Genomic DNA, 23,367 nt, shown 5'->3' on the forward strand with positions numbered 1-23,367 from the left:
TTGACGAGGTATGATAAGTTAAAAATCTCGTGCATTACCACAGGCATGACTTTTCATTAACAGTCCAGACTTTATCTGGTATTCATCAATCAGAATATACTTGGTTGCTATTTTCTTACACATTTTTGCCTACCTGAGCATTTGACAGGTGTTAAGAAAGGAATTGTGATAACAAAGCACTCACGGGTTCGATTTCGCACGAGACATGAAATAGATAATCTGATATCCCGATAAATCCTCTTCAACATCAAGTGATTTTCTGATTAACATAAAAATCAGTGAATAAAAACGGCTGGTGTTGACTTAGTCCCATGTTTACGCTTCTTTCACTTCCTAGGTACCACCATTCCAGGTAAATTATCAAGTTTTATTATTTTCTATTCCCAACTTATCATTGTAGATTGTTATTAGCTGGCTGTTTTAACCAAGAAACCACACGATAGTGAAATACCAAAAAATAATAATAATAAATTAGTATCTTTTTGATCCGGAATTAATTGCGATCAAAGTGTGGCAAATCGAGCCATTTAGTGAACACTTTTAAGAACCTGATACAACGTGAATAAAGCTTGGATAAAAATTTCATAAATGATGCAAACTACTAAAAAAAGTTTGACCATGGATTGTATGTAATTCGGCAATCTGCCAAGTAAAGACGATTCTATCTGAATAATTCTAGCAGGAGAAAAGGGAAAATAACGATGGGATTTTGATGCACGCGTTTTACAATGTCACTAGTGCTTTATTCATTTATTGCATTCTCAAAAATAAAATAAGGGGAAACAAAAATAGTTACCATGGAAACAACAAGGAAAATAAAATATTTTCATTTCGTTCAGGAACGTAGAAGCAAAATGGTAAGCTCAAAACTTTGTTGTGAATAAATTAATCAATTTTTGCCGTGGGAATATAGATCGAATATATTTTAGATTTAAAAAATGTTGCTGTGAGCAAATTTTAATTTTTACAAAACTAAGGCTAAATAATAGAGAGGCAAAATCTTCGGAAAGAAATTGATATCGTCAAATTTTTGCAAAGTCTTTAAGTGTGGCAATTTTCTTAAAATTTTGGCTGACTTTAAGACTGTACATATTGATAACGGGGAGACAATTTCAAATACTTTTTGTGCTAAAAAATATTGCTCAATATCGATTGCTATTTATTTCAACTTTTTTCGTTTATGTAACACTATCATTGCTTTTTTATTGTAAGGTTTATCCTTTTTGTTAAGAATCAACAGATTCACAACGCTCTGTATTTGAGTGATTTGTAATCATGATAAATGCGAAGCATTTTGTTTCTAAGAATTTTTTGGCTGTTCATGAAAGTTATGTAATCTGAGCTGGTAAAATTAACTAGACGTTAAATCCCGGTTATCACAAATTTGCCACTTCAACTGCGCTTGCGCACGGACTTAGCTTTTTGGGCTTTCTGTTTTAAGATTTCGTGTTTCTTGTTTATATTTAGGTTATGCTAGAGTCCCAACAAATTAATGAATGCGATTAGAATATTTTCACAGCGATTTCGGGATACATTATATGAAACTACGGATATGAATAACTGATAATCTTTATAAAGAAAAGAGAAAAATGAAACTTCAATATTTATTGGTTTGGAAATACTTATTTAACGTAAACGTAAAACACGTTATGTACTTCAAAAATGATCGGAATATTACAGCTTAGGAACAGCTTAGTATCATACATTTGTATTTAGGTTGAGGGTTCGGCTTAGTATTGGAAGTGATGCTGCAAATCGATACGTTCTTCTGAGGTAAATAATTTGGCCCTGAAAAGGGCCTTTGTTTGATAGAAAAATCAGATTCCGAATCAATAATTAAAACGCAAAACTCAATCCTTACCGAGGCGTAAAAACTAAATCAAAGAAAGCTTTGTAATTTCTAATTTTTATCTGTTCTTATCTCATATTAACAAATTTAAATGTTTTTTTATTAGTTTGAGCAAGAGTTTTGAATTCGGCTAAGTCCGCGCGCAAGCGCAGTTGAAATGGCAAATTTGTGATAACCGGGATTTAACGTCGAGTGTAAAATTATGGCAAACTTCACAACTTCAATGCATATGCTTTTAATTTTTCAAAGGCTTGTTAAATCAATAATTCATAGAACCTGTTTTATTACAAACAGTTAATAAGAGCCTGGGTAAAAGTTCTTGTTTGCCTTACCTGAAAATGTATAGATAATTGAATTGATTTATCCGTTCCAAATACAAGCATAAATCATTCCCTTTTAAAAAGTGTTACTTTAATCCTTACAGTCCTTTATTTGAACTTATTATGGGATTGTCGGTACCTTTTCGGCAAATCTTAAATTGTGATAGTTATTTTATTCCGTAATATAAAATAATGATGTTGACGTAGTGAGAAATATTTACCGGTTGTGACTCAAGTACCAAAAATTCTTTCCATTCTTGGTTCTTGAACCACAAAAATCCAGTTGAACCAATTAATCAATTCTGGATGACTTATGGACTTAATTTTCTTTTGGAAGATTCAAAGTTCAATGGGTTGTACTCAAAGAGCTAAGTTCGCACTTTATTCGAAACTAAAGACTCGCTTATCATTCACTCGATCGAAGAATCCAAGTTCTTCTTTTAGTCCGTCTTATCTTTAATGTTGAACTAGTTTTTACTGCTATTTCTTGCAATTCTATGAAAGTGAAAAAAAAGGGGAAATGATAAGATTCTATCTCTGTTCCGAACGTGAAGTAAATTTTCAATTACAGTTCTCTCTCTCAATAAACTAGGTCAACTGCATATGATTCGGCTGTTACATGGATTATAATTTCGGAAAAACAAACAAGCTTTCCCGGGCATATAAAAATACTTGAAGTATCCCTGTTGTGTGTGTATCTGTGTGTTTATTTGTTCGACAGTAACAATGGTCTGCGAAAGCTTTGCATGCTGACAAAGGTTCTTTTGCAATTTTGTTGGTGCCAAGCACCTTAAGAAAGCTATCTTCTTGGAGTCTTCGTAGGATGGCTACCTTGTGCTTGCGAATTAAATAAGAAAAATACTTACTCTATAGAGGTTAGATGACCTGTCGAAACCTTCTATACATTTTCAATGCAAACCAGAGTCATGATCTTCCACCCTAAAACCATCGACAGTATTACCCGTCCGCATTGTGTTCAAAGACTTTATGAATAAAATGGAAACAATTTCAGTTATCTTTTCAAATCATTAATTATTTTCAAATGCAAATATCTGAAATATTACTTCTTTTCATTGCTTATGAAATTGATTAGTAACATTTATGCTCCACTAAGCACCGTATTTCTATCCGATTTGGTGCTTTTTATTGACTTCCAAACACTCAGTTTTTCGTCAAATTTTTCGTATCCAAAACCGTAGATAGTCATGGGGAGGGGGAAGGGCCTGGTCATACTTTAGCATGATCCTACCTAAACTGGTAGTTTGTATCTGACCCTAATGTGAACGATAATAATATGCACCATTTTTTTACACTTGTCCTGATATAATGCTTTGAATTCTTTAAAAAAATAAAAGACACCCAGAAGTAAACAAAATTTTTTCTGAAAGTTTAAAACCAAAGATATAGTACGAGGAACAGTACATAGTTGATTCATGACCACCACACCAATAACTCATTAGGCTCTAGACTGCTAAGCCCCCCACTTTCAAAACCCTTACTCCTTACCGATAATCCTGATGATGCTTTGAAAATCATCAGAATCCAGTGGCTGTCCTAAAACATTTTCTTTGCCTCACCTTGCGCTGTCTAATGCAAGAATCAAGGATTTTCATACCCCCTCCCCTACTTTCAGTTGCAAACACGAGACAACCAAGCTTAGAAATTCGCTCGCTAATTCGCTTAAAAATGAAGAATCGAAACTTAGTTTTCAACCTTTCCTTTTCGCTCAAAATTTTTACGAGATTCAAATCATTTTTTTTTCTAATTGTTAAATAAAAGTGAAAATTCTATTGATCTTTCATTCTGAGCGAAAAAACAGCAAGGATTATTAGCACTTAACACTAATTAAAAACACTTCATCACATTAAACATTGCGTTTATACTAGTTTTAGTACGTTTAAAAAATGATGCTCTATTTAAGTGTTGGATACCATTAATATACGCATGAGAACAAAACTCTATAACAGAGTCTTTTTCCTATTTTCTTAAATATTAGTCAAGCGAAATGCAATTGAAGTAGGGTTTGGGCACTAATTTTCATAGAGAAAATAATGTAGTTGGTCAGGTCACTCAAATATGAAACTACTTCTCATTTAGCTTGTCATAATGGTATAATGTTTTAGAATGCAAAGTTTGAACTTTTAAAATTAACAAATACAAACAAAGTATATTTAGAAAATATGTTACTTTTATTCTAGTTCAGATTTTATGAGTTAATTTTTAACATTTGGCTTTTTTCTATAAAGGCAAAATGAAGTTCTTCATTGTCGTCGCCTTGTTCACTGTTGCTGCAGCAGCGAACGCTCCATTCAATCATGATCTTGACAAGCACTGGGAAGAATTCAAGGTATTATGCTTTTTATTTCAAAACTCCTTTTGCATATCTTAAATATGCATTTAAATCTATTCTAACTATCATCAAAAGAACGTTTGGGCTTGGGCCGCATGCCAGAAGAAAACTGTATATCACTTAGCCACTAAAAACGTTTCCAGGGTGCACCACGAGGAGGTTGATCTTTTTTGATCCCCTCCAACTATCAGCAAAATTTATCATTACTCTTTATAAATAATGAAGGAAAAATATTCAAGTTCCAGCCATTGCTGATAAAAGAAATGTTTTTTTAAAAAAATTATATTATTGAAATTGCCTAGGATTTTATTGGCCAAAAATTTTTTCGCAGTGAAACCATAAAAATATTGAAAAGTTGCATCACGCGCCAGTGCGTGTTAGGTTTTCTTGTGAAACTTATGTTTTTTTTTTCAATTAAGCTTATCAGGTTTCGAGGTGTATCGTTTAATCGCCGACGGCTGTTCTTAATATATTTGTGACAGAATATCTTCTTGATTAACATAATAGTAAATACATCCTGAAGTTACTGCTGTTTATTTTTTTATATTATTATTGTTATAATTTATATTGGAGAAAAAACATAAAATTTGCTGACCTGTGAAATTTAGGATATTTTGTAAACATTTTATTGTGGGTGCCCTTTGTTGTGGAGGCCCCGGGGCAGTAGCCCCGCCTGCCCTCACTTAAATCCGGCCCTGTTTCATTCAATGACTAACTTGAATCTCGATTTTCGTCTTTATCTTAAGTAGTACCTCTGCATTCAGGAAAATCTATCGAAGTTTTAATCACAAGAACGCTGTCATTGATTGACAAGACGTATCGTCAAAATACGCATTTAATCGTACAATTACGTTGGCAATTATACGTACCACTCGATGAAACTAAGATAGCTAGTTCAATGTCCAACGTTTCAACATATTACACTCTTTTCCTTGAACTTGGAAACATCAAACGTAGCACAAATTCCTTGTATTTTGTTCTAGATTCTGATAAAAGTGGAGAATATGACAAATTTTATAAGTTATGTGTTTACCACCACAAAGAAATCTTATTTTAAAATAAATTACAGTCAGCCGGCAGGGAGTCCAGAATTTTCTTCTTTGATCCATATTTGGTTCAGAGCAGATCTTACATAAAAATAGTAGATGTTTATAAAATCTTTGTTCTGAGAAAGAAAATTCGTTAAAAAATAAACTACTCTTCAGAACAGTATTATTTTTTTATTTTGATTCTTATCTCAAAAAGTTTTTCACAATGCTAATGCACTTTAACGTGTAAACAAACTTTCGGATGTTCTCAGATGATTTAGACAGTTTCTAACTTCCTGCCCGGCACTAGCTCAGCCAGAATTTACCTTTTGGGGGATGAGGGTTTGGTCCCAGCAGTCCTTATTCAGACATAAACTGTATATTAAAATTAACAATATGCGTTAGAAACAAAAACTCTTGGCGGTAACCCTTAAAAAAAAAAAAAAAAAACCCTCACGGCGTTCCTGAGAGGTTTTTTTTTCTATGGACGCCATTTTTAATTTTCGCTGTGAGCACTACCTACAGGTCTTTAGCTAATATTGTAATAGTGGTGGAAAAAACCTGATAAGATAAGAATGAAAATTAAAATTAAAAAAAAAAAAGAAAGAAAGAAAGAAATATGCATAATCCTAAATAACCTTTAAAAAAGTTTCTTTAACAGTGCGAGACTTAATAAACGACATGTATATTACTATAGATTGACTAAAAATATAGCTTAAAATCAAAGATTCTGAAGAGTTAACCCTAAACACGATATATTGCGCTCACGCCAACAACCTTTTATCTTCAAACTGCGTTTAAGTAATCTACATAAACTCGAGCGAGCCAATCATTCTAGAAATTTAAGTTCTTCAGATTTTCGAAAGGTACTCACAGCATTGATTTATTTTTAGAGGATTTATGGCAAAACCTATACTGGTAGAGAAGAAGCAGAACGACGATTCGCCTGGGAAGAACATATAGCCAAAATCGTTCATCACAACATTCGAGCTGATCTTGGACAACACTCATTCAGACGTGGTCTCAACAAATATGCTGATATGGTAAGATTACAACAAAATTGCAATCAACTCTTTTCGTCACTAACTGTTATAGGGTAACGGGATCAGTAACAGACAAGGGTCCAGTAACGGACAGTCGTAAGTTTGAATTTAAATAATAATAATTTTAAGCAGGTAAAACTGAGGTTGCTGTGGCACATGAATACGGTGCAACCATCTAGTGTTATCAGGCTGAATTTTATGAGCCAGTTGGTATTTACAAGGCAGTGAAGATTATAATCAACCACCGCGCGGACTGCCGGTGCTTCATGTTCGTTTGAATTTAATAAGGTTTTAGATCTAAAAATAACGAACTTTTGCACATTTTTAGAAGAAAAGGGGAATTCTATCCATTGCTCATCCTTTCCTCATCCTATTGATTACTGGGTATCATTAGAATTGTCGGTATCTGTCACTGGGGGTTCAACCTTTTTTTCGAAATTGAGCAAATAAAAATAGAATCAACTAATTCAGAGGATCCAGAAGCAGCCAAACGTTAGATGAGATGTAGTTGCATGAGAGAAAAATAGTTTTAAAAGTCTAAATACATTAAAAGGCTTATAAAATCGAGTTAACGTGAGAGCGATGCCTTAAGCATGTCTGTTACTGTTGCCGTTACCCTATGTGAGCAGTAAAATTCTCGATTTATTTTTAAATTGGACGCAACAGCAATCAATATTAAAACAAAAGTGATCGCCGCCCGCCTTGTCTAGTGGTCAGAGGAGTCTGACTGCGATGGGGTGGTACCGGGTTCGAAAACCGGCTCGGGCATGAATGTACTTTCTCCATTCTGTTCTTGTCCTTCCTTTGTGCGAATGTGTTTCTGTGCTGTGAACGATTGCCTACCCTATAAACGGGTCCTTATGGCATTTGTGTACAATGGAAGTCGGAATTCACACCAAATTACGGTACAGTTGGAAAATTGAAGCAGCGCACCTCAAATTGCCAGCTGGCACAAGACGAAAACAACAACAAAAGTGATTAATATTTACTGACACTTAAATTGAATGGCGTATGTTTTCATCTACCTAAACATCCATAACTACTAAATATATTGCCAAATCTAGAAATTACTTTGCATAAATAGTCAAGATGTTATTTTATAATGTTTTCTATTTCGTTAGACTAAATTTATACTCAAATAATAAATTGGATGTCATATTTGATGCTGATAAATATCAGGGTTTTCCTTTGGATTCGGAAACCTTGATCTTTAGGTTGATTCAGTATCGAAACAAGTGCGATGCTGCCATGTAATTATATATTTTATCACACTACATAAAATTATTTTTAGTGATGAGGACTAATATTAGATTGGATTACTACTCTTGTTACAAAACAGCAAGGGTAACAATTTACATCTAACTAAATATGTTGGTGATATATTTTCAAAATATTGATTCATGTTTCAGAGACACGAAGAGTTTGTGAAAGTAATGAACGGATTCAGACCAAAGAACGTGCCTTCCAATGCATCCGCATGGGTACCTCCTTCCAATGTCAAAATCCCAGACCAAGTTGATTGGAGAACAAAAGGCCTAGTTACCGGAGTTAAAGATCAGGTTAGTACAGTTTCGAGTAACTCTTTCTGATAAAATCATATTTAATAAATGTACTGTTTTTCTAGTTTGTTATCGAGAAAAATTTTGCAAAGATTTTTGAATTAAAATACATAGGGATACTTTATGTATTAACTTATCCTAAATGCTTTTTAAAAACTTACCAGAAGTTGACTAATACAGTGAAACCTGTGTAAGTTGACCACTTGCGGTGCACTACTTTAGTGGTTAACTTAAACAGGTGGTCAACTTACAGAGGTTGATTTATATGATAAGGGTTAATTCCGTGCCTGAAAAAAAGCGGTCAACTTAGACAGGTGGTCAACTTCACAGGTTTTATTGTACTTTAAAATTATTCTTTCTATGGATAAAATATTTTACCAAATATGAGAGCATTGAATAATTTTTAGTAAATTGTAAGCTAAAATGTCTCTACACAGAAAACTGCTGTTGCAGATGGCACTGTAAAATTAGATTTTCTAATAAATGCAATTAAATAAACTAAATGATGAAGAATCAAAACATAAACGCAAGAAGAGGTAGAAAAGTTTTTGCGCGTTGCAGTCGCAAATTACTGCATAGAACATTTATGTATTTAAAATTTATTAACATCTAGTTCATTTTAACGGTGCAAAATATGTTTCTTTAGAGCTTGCATGTACTGCGGTTTCAGTCTCAAACGTTTGAACGTTAATATTTAGTTGTAATGATTATTATTATTATTCAGCCTATAGTTTAAGATATCCAACTCGAAAATCTATGAGCAATTTGGTCTCACACTCAAAAGAGTAACGGCACAGCTTTTAAGTAAAAAAAAAGAAAATGTCAAAAAAAAAAAAAAAAAGAAAGAAAGAAAAAAAAAGCGTTCAAAACTGTGTCTAAGAAAACTTTCACTTTTAGTGGCACAAATAATTCAGAAAGTTTTTTGTTCAATCTATAGTCTCCTCCTGAGAGGAGCCATGGAAATTAGTTTGTGCCGCTAGTCAAATTGCAACAAAATAATACATAGGGATATTCGCTTAAATTTAATGCGAAGAAATTAATGCATAAAAAATCGTCAGTACTAAGAGAAATCGAAGTCTTGGTCAATGTATCCGCAAATTTCAACACCTTCGTATCTTCGAAATCTTTGGAGTTGTTTCAAATCTTGAGAACTAGTTACTTTCGGTACGTAGTTCAAGAACATACTCCTGCGTAAAAAATTCTACGCTATTCAAGAAAAATTACGCGCAGATGTCCTTGTTATCATGCTCCGCTCTCTAAAAATCAAAGTATTAAATAACACCAACGTAATTAGATTACTACAGATTGCTACGCCTTCGTTCTCAATTTTAATAGTGCAATGTACCATCTGATAACGCATGGCCGAAATGAAAATATTATGCTTAGAGCAAGACTTCAGTGTGTAAAATCTTTATATCGTATATATTAGACGATGAGGAAACATGATTAGAGTTTTAAGTTTTCATTCGCTATTTATACCCAAATCATTATCTTGCTAACATACTCATTACACTTTGATAAACCTTTCTTTAACAATTTATTATTTTTAACTTTAATGATATGGGAAATATATTTATTTTCAAATATCGTACTTGAAAGAGGTCGTTTCCGAAATTTCGAAAGTATTTGTTTCTGAAAGAGCATGATTAAAAACATATTATTTGACCATTTTTTTTTAATAATTTGAAAAAATTAACTGCTTTAAAAAATAAGTATTCAAATCGGTGCACAGACTTAATTTTATTTTTTACGCTTCTGCGCGTGACATCACAAATGATGAACTGCCATGCACTGTAACCATTAGCGCAGAGCGCAATATGTAACTCACTTCTTTATTCTCGTGTACTGCCAACGATACGGTTGATAGCAAGCGCAGAGAGCAATATTTATTTCGCTTCTGAATTATCATAACGTGGATTGAAACGCGGTAGACAGCAAGCGTGAGCATTCAACGCGCCAATGGAATACGCGTGTTTGTGGCATTTATCATTTGTGACGCCACAAATACCACGCCTTGTTTGAAAAATCGGACATTTAAAAAAATTAATTGAAACAAACTGTGGGGAAAATGAAAGTATTTTCTGGGTATATATATATATTTTTTTTGGACTCATACTATCAATTTCAGTGACTAAATGTACCTTTGACTGAAGGAAACAGCCCCATTATACACTCTTACCCAAATTCGTCTGATTGAATGTTATAAAGCTGTTAAAGAACAAGTATTAATCAAGTTTTTCACAAAAAAAAAATGAATATTTTGATAGAAAAAACTCACTTTTGTATCACAAAAATGAAAAATGAGTATAAAGGTTTTTATTTAACTTGTTTCACCAGAACGTGAAAAATAGTTAGCAATCCTTTTGCTGTGTTAGTCGAAATATTTTGATGTTTTTTTCAATAATGCAATTGCAGTTTTTTTACGGGAAATTTTTTGTTAAATACGATCTCTTAATGCAATAATTTTGTTTACTAACCTGCAGAAGTAAAAGTTAAAATTTATCTGCTCACAAATTAGGGTCAATGCGGATCCTGTTGGGCATTTTCTACTACCGGCTCCTTAGAAGGACAACACAAGAAGAAGACTGGCGATTTAGTATCTCTTAGTGAACAAAACTTGGTCGATTGCTCAGGACCAGAAGGTAATGAGCTGATGTGTGCCTCACATATGACTTCCTTTTACTCCAATTTAATGTCATTTTCCCATTATTAGTAATTTTAATGTAATTCAATAGTTTACTTTCTAAATATTACCAACAATGGCCAAATTGAAACCAGATTTTTTTTTTAAAAATCGCCAAATTTTCGCCAACTTGGCGACAAAACTTGGCGACCGAAAGATTGGCGATATATCACCAAATGTCCGCCAAATTGTAACACCACTTGAGTTTACGTCAAAATTAACAATGATTCCCCCCCCCCCAAAAGGGGCAAAAGACCCCCTTAGAAACACCCGAATGCAACCAAAAGGGGAGGTGCACAACTAGACCCCACTAGAAGTCTACGTACCAAATTTCAACTTTCTAGGACATACCGTTCTTGAGTTATGTGACATACATCCGCACATACGTACATACATATATACGTACATACGGACGTCACGAGAAAAGTCGTTGTAATTAACTCGGGGAATGTCAAAATGGATATTTCGAGTGTTTATACGTACTTAGGCACTCATCCGCGTGTGGTCAGGTTGAAAAAAAAACTCAACATTAATTCGGCGGTGAGCAAAATGAAAATTAAGACCGAATTTTGAGTGAAAATTTTTTCGCGAATACAATACTTCCTTTTTTGGAAAAGGAAGTAATAACGATGGAATGTTTTACATAAGTAGTTCATATGCTTTTGTCAAGAGCGAGCTACTTGTGTATTTAACTTTTTTCAAATATTTTCGTGGAAGCTAATCCAGAAAAACGGTTTCTGAATAAATAGTTATCACAACTCTATTACTACAATTGGGAAATAACTCATCATGGTTTGACAGTGCCAAGTTGGCTTTTTATGAAGGAGATTGGCTGTCAAATTTGACATGGTCCAAAAAATATCTGTATCTCAATGTCAGACTGAACTAAGTCACATTTTCACTGCTTTGCGGTAGAATAAAACAATTCCGTTCAAATTTAAACGGAATGTATTAGAAAAAAAGATATTTTTTACCCATGCTCTTCTTCAAAAACTGTTTAATACAAAGTTTGTTTGAAGCAAATTCGCCTCTAAATTCGGGATTTGTATTTGCTTTGAATTTCCCCGTAGGCACTAATGTTAAGTTTTTTGAACTGTACAAAATTGAACGAAAAATTGTTCAAATCAAAAAATGAAGTTTAGAAATGTGGTGTCCTTGCCGAGATCATTCGAAGAAAACAAAATTGTTCGAATCGGACTACTCAAAAGGTTTTGTGGGGTGAGGACACAGACAGACCGACAGACATCCCCCCCCCCCATTTCAATACCCTCTTTTCCAAAATTTAATTTTTCGATATTTATTGAATTATTTTATTTATTTTTGACTGTTTTTTGTTTTTCACGATATTTTAAAAATACATTAAGCCTTCGTTCATACTTCTTCTTTATCTGACTGTCACTGGGAAAATTGGCTAAAAACCATAGCTGATTCATCATGTTTTTCATAAATTGCCACAACATATTTTCACTAACAGTAAAGGACTGTATTTTGTAGAATGAACAAGAGAAAATGTCTTTGGATATTTGCATAATAATCCAGAAATCAACAGAATATTTCTGAAAGATAATTTCTTTTAAAAATAAATGCCGGTATGGACGTTATGTGGTTACAGAAACACCCTTTTATTAACAAGTTTGAATATTTCAGCGGTGAATATTTTTCTAATAATTTAATGTATACTTTTCATTCATGCTCATTAATCTTGAAGTGAAACTTCAAACGTTAAGAATAAATTAAAGCATCGTTGAAAGTTGGAGGGTTCCTATTTCGGTCAAGGAAAAAGAGCAACAATCTGTTCTAAAAATGTTTGCATGTCAATCTATCAAGGCTGATTCTGATAAGTTAGATAATAAAATGAAGAGCTTTGCCACTTTTTCATAAAGGATACGGTATTGTGAAATAAGCAGTCTACTATGTTTCTTGATTAATTACTGTCCAACCACGGATTGCATGGAATTTTCAAACGTCCAGACAAGACGAATCTATGTGAATAAGGGGGAAAAGTAAAAATTTGATGCGCGTATTCCGCTCATTTGAATGAGACTCTGCTTCTGCAAAAGCTGACATCGGTAAAAAAAAATAATAAATTCGTCCATATCCGACTGTAAAACGGATGTTAGTCTTTCCATACAATCCGTGGTCAGACGGTATTTTATAACTATTGCAAATCGCAATTTTCTGCTTATTCCATAAATTCGTCATTCAAATATTTTAAACATATTTCTAGTGATCATGTAACAGCACTTCTTTCTTTCATTTTTTTGTCTTTTGATGGCAAATAAGAAATAAACGAAACTGACGAGTATAACTTTCTTTCAAACTACAAAATCTCTTAACACATGTTTTTCAAACTATCTTTACTACTTGAATATAATCAAAATGCCGAACTGAATTAAGCATTTGTTCTGTCAGCCATAAAGCTTGATGTAGAAATTTTAAAGTTTCATTTATTAAGCGAAAATATCTTTCATTACAGGAAATGATGGTTGCGAAGGTGGTTTGATGGATTCCGCATTTGATTACATCAAACAGAACAAGGGGATTGATACCGAGAAGTCCTATCCTTACACTGCTGAGGTAAAAGAAAAAATCATTAATCTTTTCAATATATCCGCATTTTTGAGTTGTAAGTTCAACACTTGGTGCATTTTCAATCATTTCGTTGTTTGCCGCCATGTTTGGCCAAAGTTACATGGAAACTACTGGTTTAGGGGATACGAAAGTTTATTATGTATTTTTGATGAACTTTTAATAAAAACAATCCATAAAATTACGAAATTCAGCCATTAAAATGTAAAATAATCCGAAAAAAAAAAGAGTTAAATGACATAAAACGCTTCAATAAAATAACCTACCGACTAAATACAACAACATTGAAAGCTCCATTGAAATGTAAAAATCGTCCACTAAAAAAATAGCTCAAGTCATTTAGAAAAAATAAGGTTAAATATAAAAAATTAAAACATGAAGAGCAAACATATGGCAGCGATATTTTTATGTTTTCGTCATATCAGAAAGTAAACAAATCACCAAGTGCAATTAAAACGATTGTAGACTCTAGTGGAAAAGTAGTAACTTATTAAATGATTTTTTCCATAATGTTCAACTTGCAACATTATTTTCTCAATATTTTAAATCTAAAAATATCATGCATTATACAATATTATTATATACGATAGTAATTGTATGATTTTTCACAGTTCTGTGTTATTTTAAGTTCAGAAAATTAAATTAATCATCAAATAAATGGTTTACTTTAGTTTTGCCACCATTTAAAACAGCCGCCGAAAAAGGTAAAATTGAAACTGAATACCAGAGGAGAAGGAAATTTCGTGTGGGTGAAACTGGGGGGACACCAAATGAATGACATGTTATTGTGTGTGATACAATACATTACAAAATTGGAAAAAGTCAAAAATATTTTCTATATTTTAAATTTACATTTTAATCCGTAATTGTGTGTAGAAATCAGTTTTTAAAAGAAACGCAGGAACCCTATGTTTTTCATAATTTTTCATGCGTAAATAACCCTAACTCCGACTCATGTATAAAAATTTACGCATCTGAAAAGAAGTTAGGAGCTGAGCTCTCATGCAGACTTAGCCCTGTTGGAAATTATACCTTCAAAAAAAAAAAAAAAAAAAAAAGAAAGAATCTAACGAAATTGAACGCGCAGTGCAACTATTTAAAAATATACTGCACCTTTTTCGCGTTTGTTTTTGTTATTTATATTACTGTCCACCTCCAAGAAGTTGAGCTATGGCCTTGAGCAAGTCCATTTCTTTCAAGGGAGAGCAACTAGTAATAAGAGGAATTATTAGGCGCAGAGTTGGGCTACCATTACAACCCATTTATTGGCGAGAAAATCCTGTACCGCTTGTTACTTCATACCTAAATAGTAATATTGTTCGCCAAATTTATAATAACAATGCCTACTAAATCCGCAAGTTCTTAAGCCGTTTTTCCTCACCCCTATTGGTAGCGGAGTTCAACTTGCCATAGGTGGACAGTAGATCTTTTTGTTCATTTTATTTTTTTTTTTTAGTCAACTTCAAGCTTTTTTATATCTTTCACAGGATGGCAGTTGTCACTTTAAGAGAGCTAACGTTGGTGCTACCGTCACTGGCTACGTTGACATTCCCTCCGGCGATGAAGAGGCCCTGAAGAAGGCTGTTGCCACTGTAGGACCAGTTTCAGTAGCAATCGATGCCAGCCACGATAGCTTCCAAACTTACCTGTAAGCAGTACTTTTGCTTAAAATTTTGTTCTGAACGCCAATGGCGCATATCTTTAACAATAGAGCATCGATTTACAATGGACCATTTTGTCCTGCACCTAACCGATCATATATCTCATTTTAAATGATAATGAACAAGTTTTTTTGCTTAAGAAATTACAGATACGTTTGGGATTTTTGAAGCAGTAAAACTTTGTTCATTACCACATTAAGGTATTTTTAATGCAATCTATGGTCCGCCACGTGCATACCAAAATGTCCGTTTCTTCGTGAAATGGCACAATAGAATCATAACTTAACCCCATGGCTGCAAAATATGAGGTTACTCAGATATCTTCCGAGAATTTTCTTTTCATTCGTCTACAACTGAATGGTCTTGAATGCTACTCTTGCGATTAAAATGAATGGTGTCCAGAGGCTAAAGGTGTTTCTCTAGTTTCATAAATTTTACATTTATGTCATTAAAGAAGATTGGAGATTGATTATTGAATTTGTGTATTTGAGCTGCCACAGAAGTGTTTTACATGGTTTAATATAACTAGGAATGCAGAAATGATTTTCATATCAGAGTGTGAATCTTACCTTCTGTCTTGTGCCTCTGAGCGCTAGTTACTAATCATTTTATTTAAAATAATTTGGATTCTATAATGTGTGGGATACTTCAGCTTGGCCATATGCGATCTGTATGAAGATAGATAGACTTTTAGGTATTGCAAAATAGCTTTAAAATTTTTATGTATCTGAATCTTAGAGTAACAACAACCAATGTTAGGTTTTGACCGAATTTAGATTTTGATTTAAATCTGTCAGCGAAAATAAACTTTTTGGCACAACAATAACCAATGTAACGCTGCACTTCAGCATTGACTTATAGTAATCACATTTATCTCAACTCTTTAGTCTTCACTTTTTAATGATCAGTCTTTTTTATAGCTATAACAAGTATTTAAACTTGTAATACTCAAAAGTATAATTTAAAAAATTTAAAATTATGTGAACAATCTTTATTAAGTATGAGACAATTAGCTTTTGAAATGCTAAAAGTTTTGCTCGGCATGATAATCTTTGCAGCCACTTTTTGTAAAACTGATATTTTGACATTAGTTGAATATGTATTTATCTCAAAAGTTGAGATAAATACATATACCTTGCTTCAAGTATAAAATAAAATTTTATTTTCATTAACACCTATTTATCGGAATAAAGGAACAATATTCATCAACCAGCATTATAAATAATACAGTAAAACCTGTAAAGTTGACCACCCTTGTAAGTTAACCACCTGTCTATGTTGACCGCTATTTTCAGGCACATAATTAGATCTTATCATATAATTCAACCTCTATAAGTTGACCATCTGCTTAAGTTTGCCACTAAAGTAGAGCACTGCAAGTGGTTAACTCACACAGGCTTCCCTGTATTACAATGGGGTCGTTTCCAAAATTTTAAAAGTATTTTTTTCTGAAAGAGCATGCTTAAAAACATAGGATCGGACCATTTTTAAAATAATTTGTTTAAGTTTAATATTAAAAAAAAAATACTTAAATCGGTGCGTTTTCATTGTTTATGTCTTCTGCCGATGACATCACAAATGATGAAATGCCATTCAGTGTTGCCATTCACAGAACAAAATATTTAATTCGCGTCTTTACTCACGTGTATTGGCAACGATATGGTTGATAGCAAGCGTAGAGTGCAATTTTAATTCGCTTCTTGATTATCATAACGTGGAAACGCAGTGAAAAAAACAAAGGACATCATTTGTGACGTCATCAAGACCACACCTTGTTTGAAAAATCGGACATTTTAAAAAATTAATTAAAAAATAACTGTTGGGAAAATGAAAGTATTTTCTGGGTCCATGCTATTTTTTTACTCATTCTATCAATTTCAGTGATTGAAAGTAGTACTTTTGACTGAAGGAAACAACCCCATTGTACATCTTTAGTTTAACTCCGAAAGTGATGATTTAGTATTTATACAGGGGTTTTCCTTTTTTTTCTTTCTTTTTTTTCAATGCTTCAAAAGCTTTTCGTCCTTTTTCATTAAAAGGAAACTTTTAAAAAGAGTACTAATCTTTCAAGCAGAAATCAACTGCATTCATTTCAGAAAAAAAAATCATAAAGTATAAGTGTGCAGATTTTATTTTCAAAAATAATTTTAAAGCTAAAATGTCCTAAAATATTTGCAGAAACGGAGTCTATGATGAACCTGAATGCAGTACCTCAGAATTAGATCACGGTGTTCTCGTAGTTGGTTACGGAACTGAGGACGGAAGAGATTATTGGTTGGTCAAGAACAGGTAATAAAATAGTTTTATTTACAGAAATTTCTTTGATGTTGTATTAAGTTTTGATTACGTATTCGGAGAAAGATCATACAGCTGCTACAGATCCTTCCTAAAATATTACGTGAGCAGCTTAATTGATTTAATCATATTTTAACTAAAAACACCATAGAAACTAAGCTTCTCTAGCCTATTTTAGTAGTATAATAGAAATTGAGTTTAAAATTGTTTTAATATAAAAGACATAACTGACTTTGTTTCTGACTCATATCGTTTTGTAAAAAATAATTAAATATATCAGTTAAATTGATTTTAAAGATCTTATGAGTTTTAAGATGAAATCGAGGCAGTGAGAAGCAAAGGGATGTAATTGGCATTTTTAAGTTTTTAGTAAAACGCTTTTGAAGTTCCGGTTCTAGGTAGATTTTCATTGCACATACCAGAAATAAAGGGTGTTTTTTTTAGAGGTAGAGAACTTTAGGTTCAAATAAAACACAGCTAAATGTTGTTAATTGCCATGAATGTTGATTTATTCGAAAGATAATTCTTTGCCATTTTTATTTAAATATGATTTCTGGCATATGGCCACCTTGGCTGGCTCAGAGAAAGTCCAATTGGAAAACCCTTCTCACTTTTTGCAGATATAGAGGCCGTATGTCAGTAATAAGGTGGCGAATGTTCTCTACCAAGGCGTCAATCGTCTGTGGCTTATCGGTGCAGACCATAGACTCCACATAGCCCCAGAAAAAGGAGTCCAGCGGTATTCAATCGCATGATCTTGCAGGCGAATTCACGGGTCCATTACGCGAAATTATGCGTTCACCGAACGTTTCTTTCAATTAATCAATTGTGACACGCGCTGTGTGGCACGTTGCACCGCCTTGTTGACTATTCATGATAAAATGGCAATACGAACTGAACACAAAATAAGTGACAGCTATCAAAATGGCACACAGATCAGACAGTGTTGCTAACTTAAAATTCTATACCTCTAAAAAAAAAAAAAAAAAAAAAAAAAAAAAAAAAAAAAAAAAAACCATACCCTTTACTACTACTATATCATGCCCCAAAATAGAGGATAGGTTAGCGTACCATTTGTACTGGTTATCTCAAAATTTCTAATTCTGCCACTTACATCGCTTTGCTTCTCACTGCCTCAATTGTGCTTGAGTTCACTGTTCGGCCCACCCTACCATCTATTCATTCAAAGCCCCCTTTTCAATGCCACATTTTGGCTTTTCATTAGTAATTTTCTTAAATTATTGAATAATTACTTCCAGAACTTAATCATTATTTATCTTTTTTCAGCTGGGGACCTTCCTGGGGAATTAAAGGTTACATCAAGATGTCCCGAAATTCAAACAACCAGTGCGGCATTGCAACTCAAGCCAGTTATCCTCTTGTATAATTCTTGCCCGTTATGTGATATTAGGACTGTTGCTTTTTAAATTAATCCCATGAAGTATTAGTTGTTATTGTTGAGTGTTATTTTTATGTTAGTACATGTTTTCAATAAAATAAAAATGTTTTGTTTTAATCATTTTTTATTTATTCCCACAAGTTGAACATCAGCAAAACTTATGATACAACGTCTAGGTGTTAGTTAACAAATTATTTCACTAAAAGCAGTGCCGAAGTGAAATAATTTAAGTTATTCCACCTCACAATACATACATCATACACATTATTTCACTTCACACTCACACAGTAATTTAAATTATTCACACTATTATTTTATCAATAATTTGTGAAATTATTTAAATTATTTCACAAATTATTTCACTTTAGTACGGAATCAAATGCAAACGAAAAATATCGCACAATCCCGTACGATCGCCAAAAAGAAGAAAAGATAAAGAGTTCAGGAGATCTCTAGTTTTATGAAAATAATTTTGGGTCTTTACTGCTTTTTGCTTCCCGGTGAATTCCAGCGGTAACTGAAGGACAGTTTCAATAAAAAAATCGATATATTTCTGTCTGTAAGCATATCAAAAAATATATATTTTCAAAAATTGATGCATAGACTTTTATACGCATCATAGTAAGTTGCTAAAAAAGCCAATGCTAGGATTTTTTTTCCTCTAACTTTTTTTTAAATGAAATTTAAAAAACGGTAACGGAAGGACATTTTTGCGACATGATTTTCACGCAATCATGTTCTCCCCAAAAGTTCAGCCAAACTATAAAAGGGAAAATTCTATAAAAATTGGAGCAGATACGGAAGTGTTCAATCATTACAATTTCACCTCTAGTTTTAAAAAATAATTATTTTAAGCATATAAATTATGTATTTGTTAAGGGTAACGGGATAACAGTAACGGAAGGACGAGAAGTCGAAAACAATTTAACTTGGTAAATTTCAACTTACAAACATTTGTTCAGCTAATACCTGAGCCATCTGTTCCAATTCTGAATTCTTGAATTTCTCAAAAATATTATCAGAATCCATAGAATATTTATCTTCTTTGTCAGGGAATACAAAGATCATTCCCACATTTTTATGCATTCTCAAACAAGATATTTTTACTCCTTTTTCTTCTATATGAAATACCTGTCCAACATTGCCCTTTGTTAATATCTTTCCCTTCCATTCAACTAACAAAACTTGCGCAACTGTTATGAATACTTTCACATATTCTCATTATTTAGTGCTTTTGATTCAGCTGTTTCTCCTTTTTAATATTATTTATAACTGTCAGTGTGTTGACTGTCAGTCTAAAGTGAAATCTTCTTCGATTTGTTGAAATACTGACTTTATTCAAAAACATAACTTAACTACAGGGTTCAAATAGTGCATATATTTTGTGTGTCAGGATAAGAATGGATTTTACTCTATCTTTTTGAAAATGATCTTTGAATTCACTGATCTCTTCGCTGTATGTTTAACGGTTGAACTAATGCTCTCAACAGTCCTTTCCTGTGACTTGTGTTAACAAATCTGAAAGCAGTTTCAATATTGTATTGTCCCAATATAAATATCAAGTTTGTAAACAATTGTCCCTGCTTAAATTGGCTTGTCATATCACAAACATGTCATACCAAAATGATTTTCTCATGCTTAGGAGCTTTTAAGTGTAGTTTTTATAATTTTTATCACATACACTAGAATAAATAAAATCGCAAAACATTTTTTTTAAATTAAAATAAAAGTTTATTTTTTAAATGAAAGCGCATATAATTTGTGTACAAATATTACTTATATATTTTTTTAATGTGACTACTAACTTTAAACAATAGTTTATTTTCCGCTAGCGTTCTAAAATTTTACCGTGTATTAGCTTATAGATAAATTTCCTTCGTTACCGTATTTTTTTGTCCTTCTATTACCATTAAAAACTATGTAAATTAAATCTATATTAAAATTCTAACTGAGCCTCCTTGACAAGGAACATAATTCTGCTTTGCATAAAAAAACATTGGTTTTCATACCCAATAGGCTCTTGGTGAACTAACTTTGGTAACGGAAGGACATCAAACTGTTACCTTAATAATGGACCTATTTCACCGTTGAAAAAAAAAAAAAAAAAAAATTAAATTACATACCGAAAAGTTTAACTAGACATTCAAAAGATAAAAGTTAACCTAAATATTATATGCTGTTAACAAGTATATTGAAATTACAGTATGTAACAAAAAAGAGATTTTTTTCTCTGTAAAAACACGAAGAGAAAACTTGTTTTGCACTTGATTTTCTAAACGTCATCAAACTATTCAGGAAAAACAAGTTAAGATTCATGAATTTCATTTATTTCTAAAGAAAATGGTGTATGGCAAGTGACAGAATATTATTATTTAAAATTCGTGCCATGTCCCCTTTTTCCTGGAATTCACCTCCTTTTACTTACAGTAAAGGAAGTGAGGGAAAAAGGAAGAGGGGGAAGTTGAGGGAAAATGCTCACTTGAATTTCGGCCTAATTTTTCCTTCTGCTCACTCTCGAATGAATGTTGAGCTGTTTCATCGGATTTGAATTAAAAAATTTTTCATTTTGAGTACCATGTAAGGTTTATATTTTTCAGCTTGATAACTTCTTAAAATTTACCTTACATTTTTAAAAAATATATATAAAACAAAATCAATTTTCTGAAGAAAATTGCAAATTTCAGGCCTCCTGTTGGACATCATTTTTTTCTATTTGGATGAATATTTTTGTGGTACATGTGGGGCTATAGGGGCAACGTTTTATCAACATGAAATTTCGAACTTCCAATTTTTTTTTTTTTTTTTTTAGATTCAGTCTAGTACCTAGTGTTGGTTTACACTTTCAGGTGCAAGTCGGCACGGGTTGCCATTGTTCAAATTATATGAAACTTTTTTTACAATTGTTTCGTCCTTCCCCCCCCCCCCCCCAAAAAAAAGAAAATATAAGAGGACGTGAGACTTGAAAAATCGACTTTCGTTTTTTTTTTTTGGGGGGGGGGGGAGGGGGGCATAACATGATGTACGCATCTTGCATAACTGAAAAATAGTATGCCGTAGAAGATTGAAATTTAGTATGCAGGACCCTCCGTGGTATCTAGTTGTGCACCACTATTTTTGGTTGCCTTCGAATTTTCTAAAACGTGTCTTTTAGTCTAAGAGTTTTTTGTTTTTTTTTTTGACAAAAGTTTTGTTCTTTTGCAAATCACTGTTAATTTCAATGCAAACTTAAGTGATGTTATTATTTAGCAACCACTTGGCGATCTATCACCAAAGTTTCGTCGGCAACTTGGTGATATGTCGCCAAGTTGGTGACAAAATTGATTTTTCGAATCTGGTTTCAATTTGATGCTATTGGCGATATACAAATCATAGGATCCTGTTAAAGTTGTCGATATTTAAAAATGAGTTTCTGTAAAACACTTTTTTGCATCGGTTCGCAATAAACTAGGGTTTCTTTGTGAGGTTTCATTACATCCTTCTGCCTTTAAAGCGTCCATCATTTCCTTTTGGTTCCTTGAGAAATGTTATTGTTAAAAAAAAAAAAAAAAAAACGTAAGGGCAAAGAGTTTTTCTGAAAGATAGTGAAACAAATATCCGAGAAACTTGTTTATTGCATATAAATATTCAATAAATATAATTAATTACATTAATTACATACAATTAGTTACATATAAGTTAATGTACTGCTTATAATTAATTATTTTATACCCTTTCACACTTTTATTGCTGATTATAGTTTTTAGTGGAAAAACACAGTTGCTATTTGTAATGATTCCTTACATAAGCTTTTACAGTTAGCGGTTAGACATTATGAATGCCAGATCTTTCTTGTTTGGCAAATCAAAATGATCATTAAATTTATATATTTTTGAGAAAGTAAATTTCCTTTCCCACCCATCATTCACGATGTGATCCCAGAACTGTGAAGCATACCTCTCTTTTGAAAATTCCTTCAAAAAGTGTGATGGTTAGCTCAAAAAAAAAAAGGATGTTTTAAAGTTGTATCGAGGCTAGAACTGTTTAAGTTGATTTTTTTCTTTCTTTTTTTTTTCGTTGAACTCAACAATATCTGATCCCTTTCTCACGAACTGAAACATCAGATATGGTAGTTTGAAAATTACCGTGATTGAAGAAACTCTGCAAATATTTAAAACGGTGTGATTACCGTCAGTATTTCAGAGCCTGTTGATAACCCAACTGATATGTCTACATCTGCCTCCATCATGATTTCAGGAAAATTATAATGTCAAGCAATCCCTAGAAATGCTTAGCTCATCTTTTCCTCAACAAAGACACGTGCTCCTTCCGTGGCTCTGTGTGTGTCAAAATACAGTCGTTTCACTTGGTCCTTAGTTTCTAGTACTTCCAATCCGTTGAAGCTTAAACGATTTCATTTGTTAATAGAAGGGTTAGAAAAGTTGCCCTGCGTTGCGATAACAATTATTGACATAGTACTAACCTACGAATTTCTTCCATTTCAACCCAAACATAAGCTATGAGCTCGTTCAAGGTCAATCAATCATCAAGTTACCAGAGCCACATTATACCAGGATTCTAACAGTTCCGTAAACGAGTGAAGCAATTGATTCTG

The 23,367-nt window shown here is 32.8% G+C and overlaps 1 protein-coding gene across 1 annotated transcript; it reads left to right on the forward strand.

The window, feature by feature from the left end:
- Window positions 1–266: 266 nt before the first annotated feature.
- Window positions 267–18,893, forward strand: LOC129222635 (procathepsin L-like). The gene is made up of 9 exons (XM_054857165.1): window positions 267–352; window positions 4,416–4,516; window positions 6,441–6,590; window positions 8,000–8,149; window positions 10,668–10,791; window positions 13,309–13,409; window positions 14,909–15,069; window positions 17,261–17,371; window positions 18,665–18,893. Exons 2-9 carry the CDS (start codon window positions 4,421–4,423, stop codon window positions 18,762–18,764), a joined length of 993 nt encoding a protein of 330 aa, XP_054713140.1. The 5' UTR covers window positions 267–352; window positions 4,416–4,420; the 3' UTR covers window positions 18,765–18,893.
- The last annotated feature ends 4,474 nt before the right edge of the window (window positions 18,894–23,367 follow it).

Source organism: Uloborus diversus, chromosome 5 (assembly GCF_026930045.1).
Source record: "Uloborus diversus isolate 005 chromosome 5, Udiv.v.3.1, whole genome shotgun sequence".
NCBI lineage: Eukaryota > Metazoa > Arthropoda > Arachnida > Araneae > Uloboridae > Uloborus > Uloborus diversus.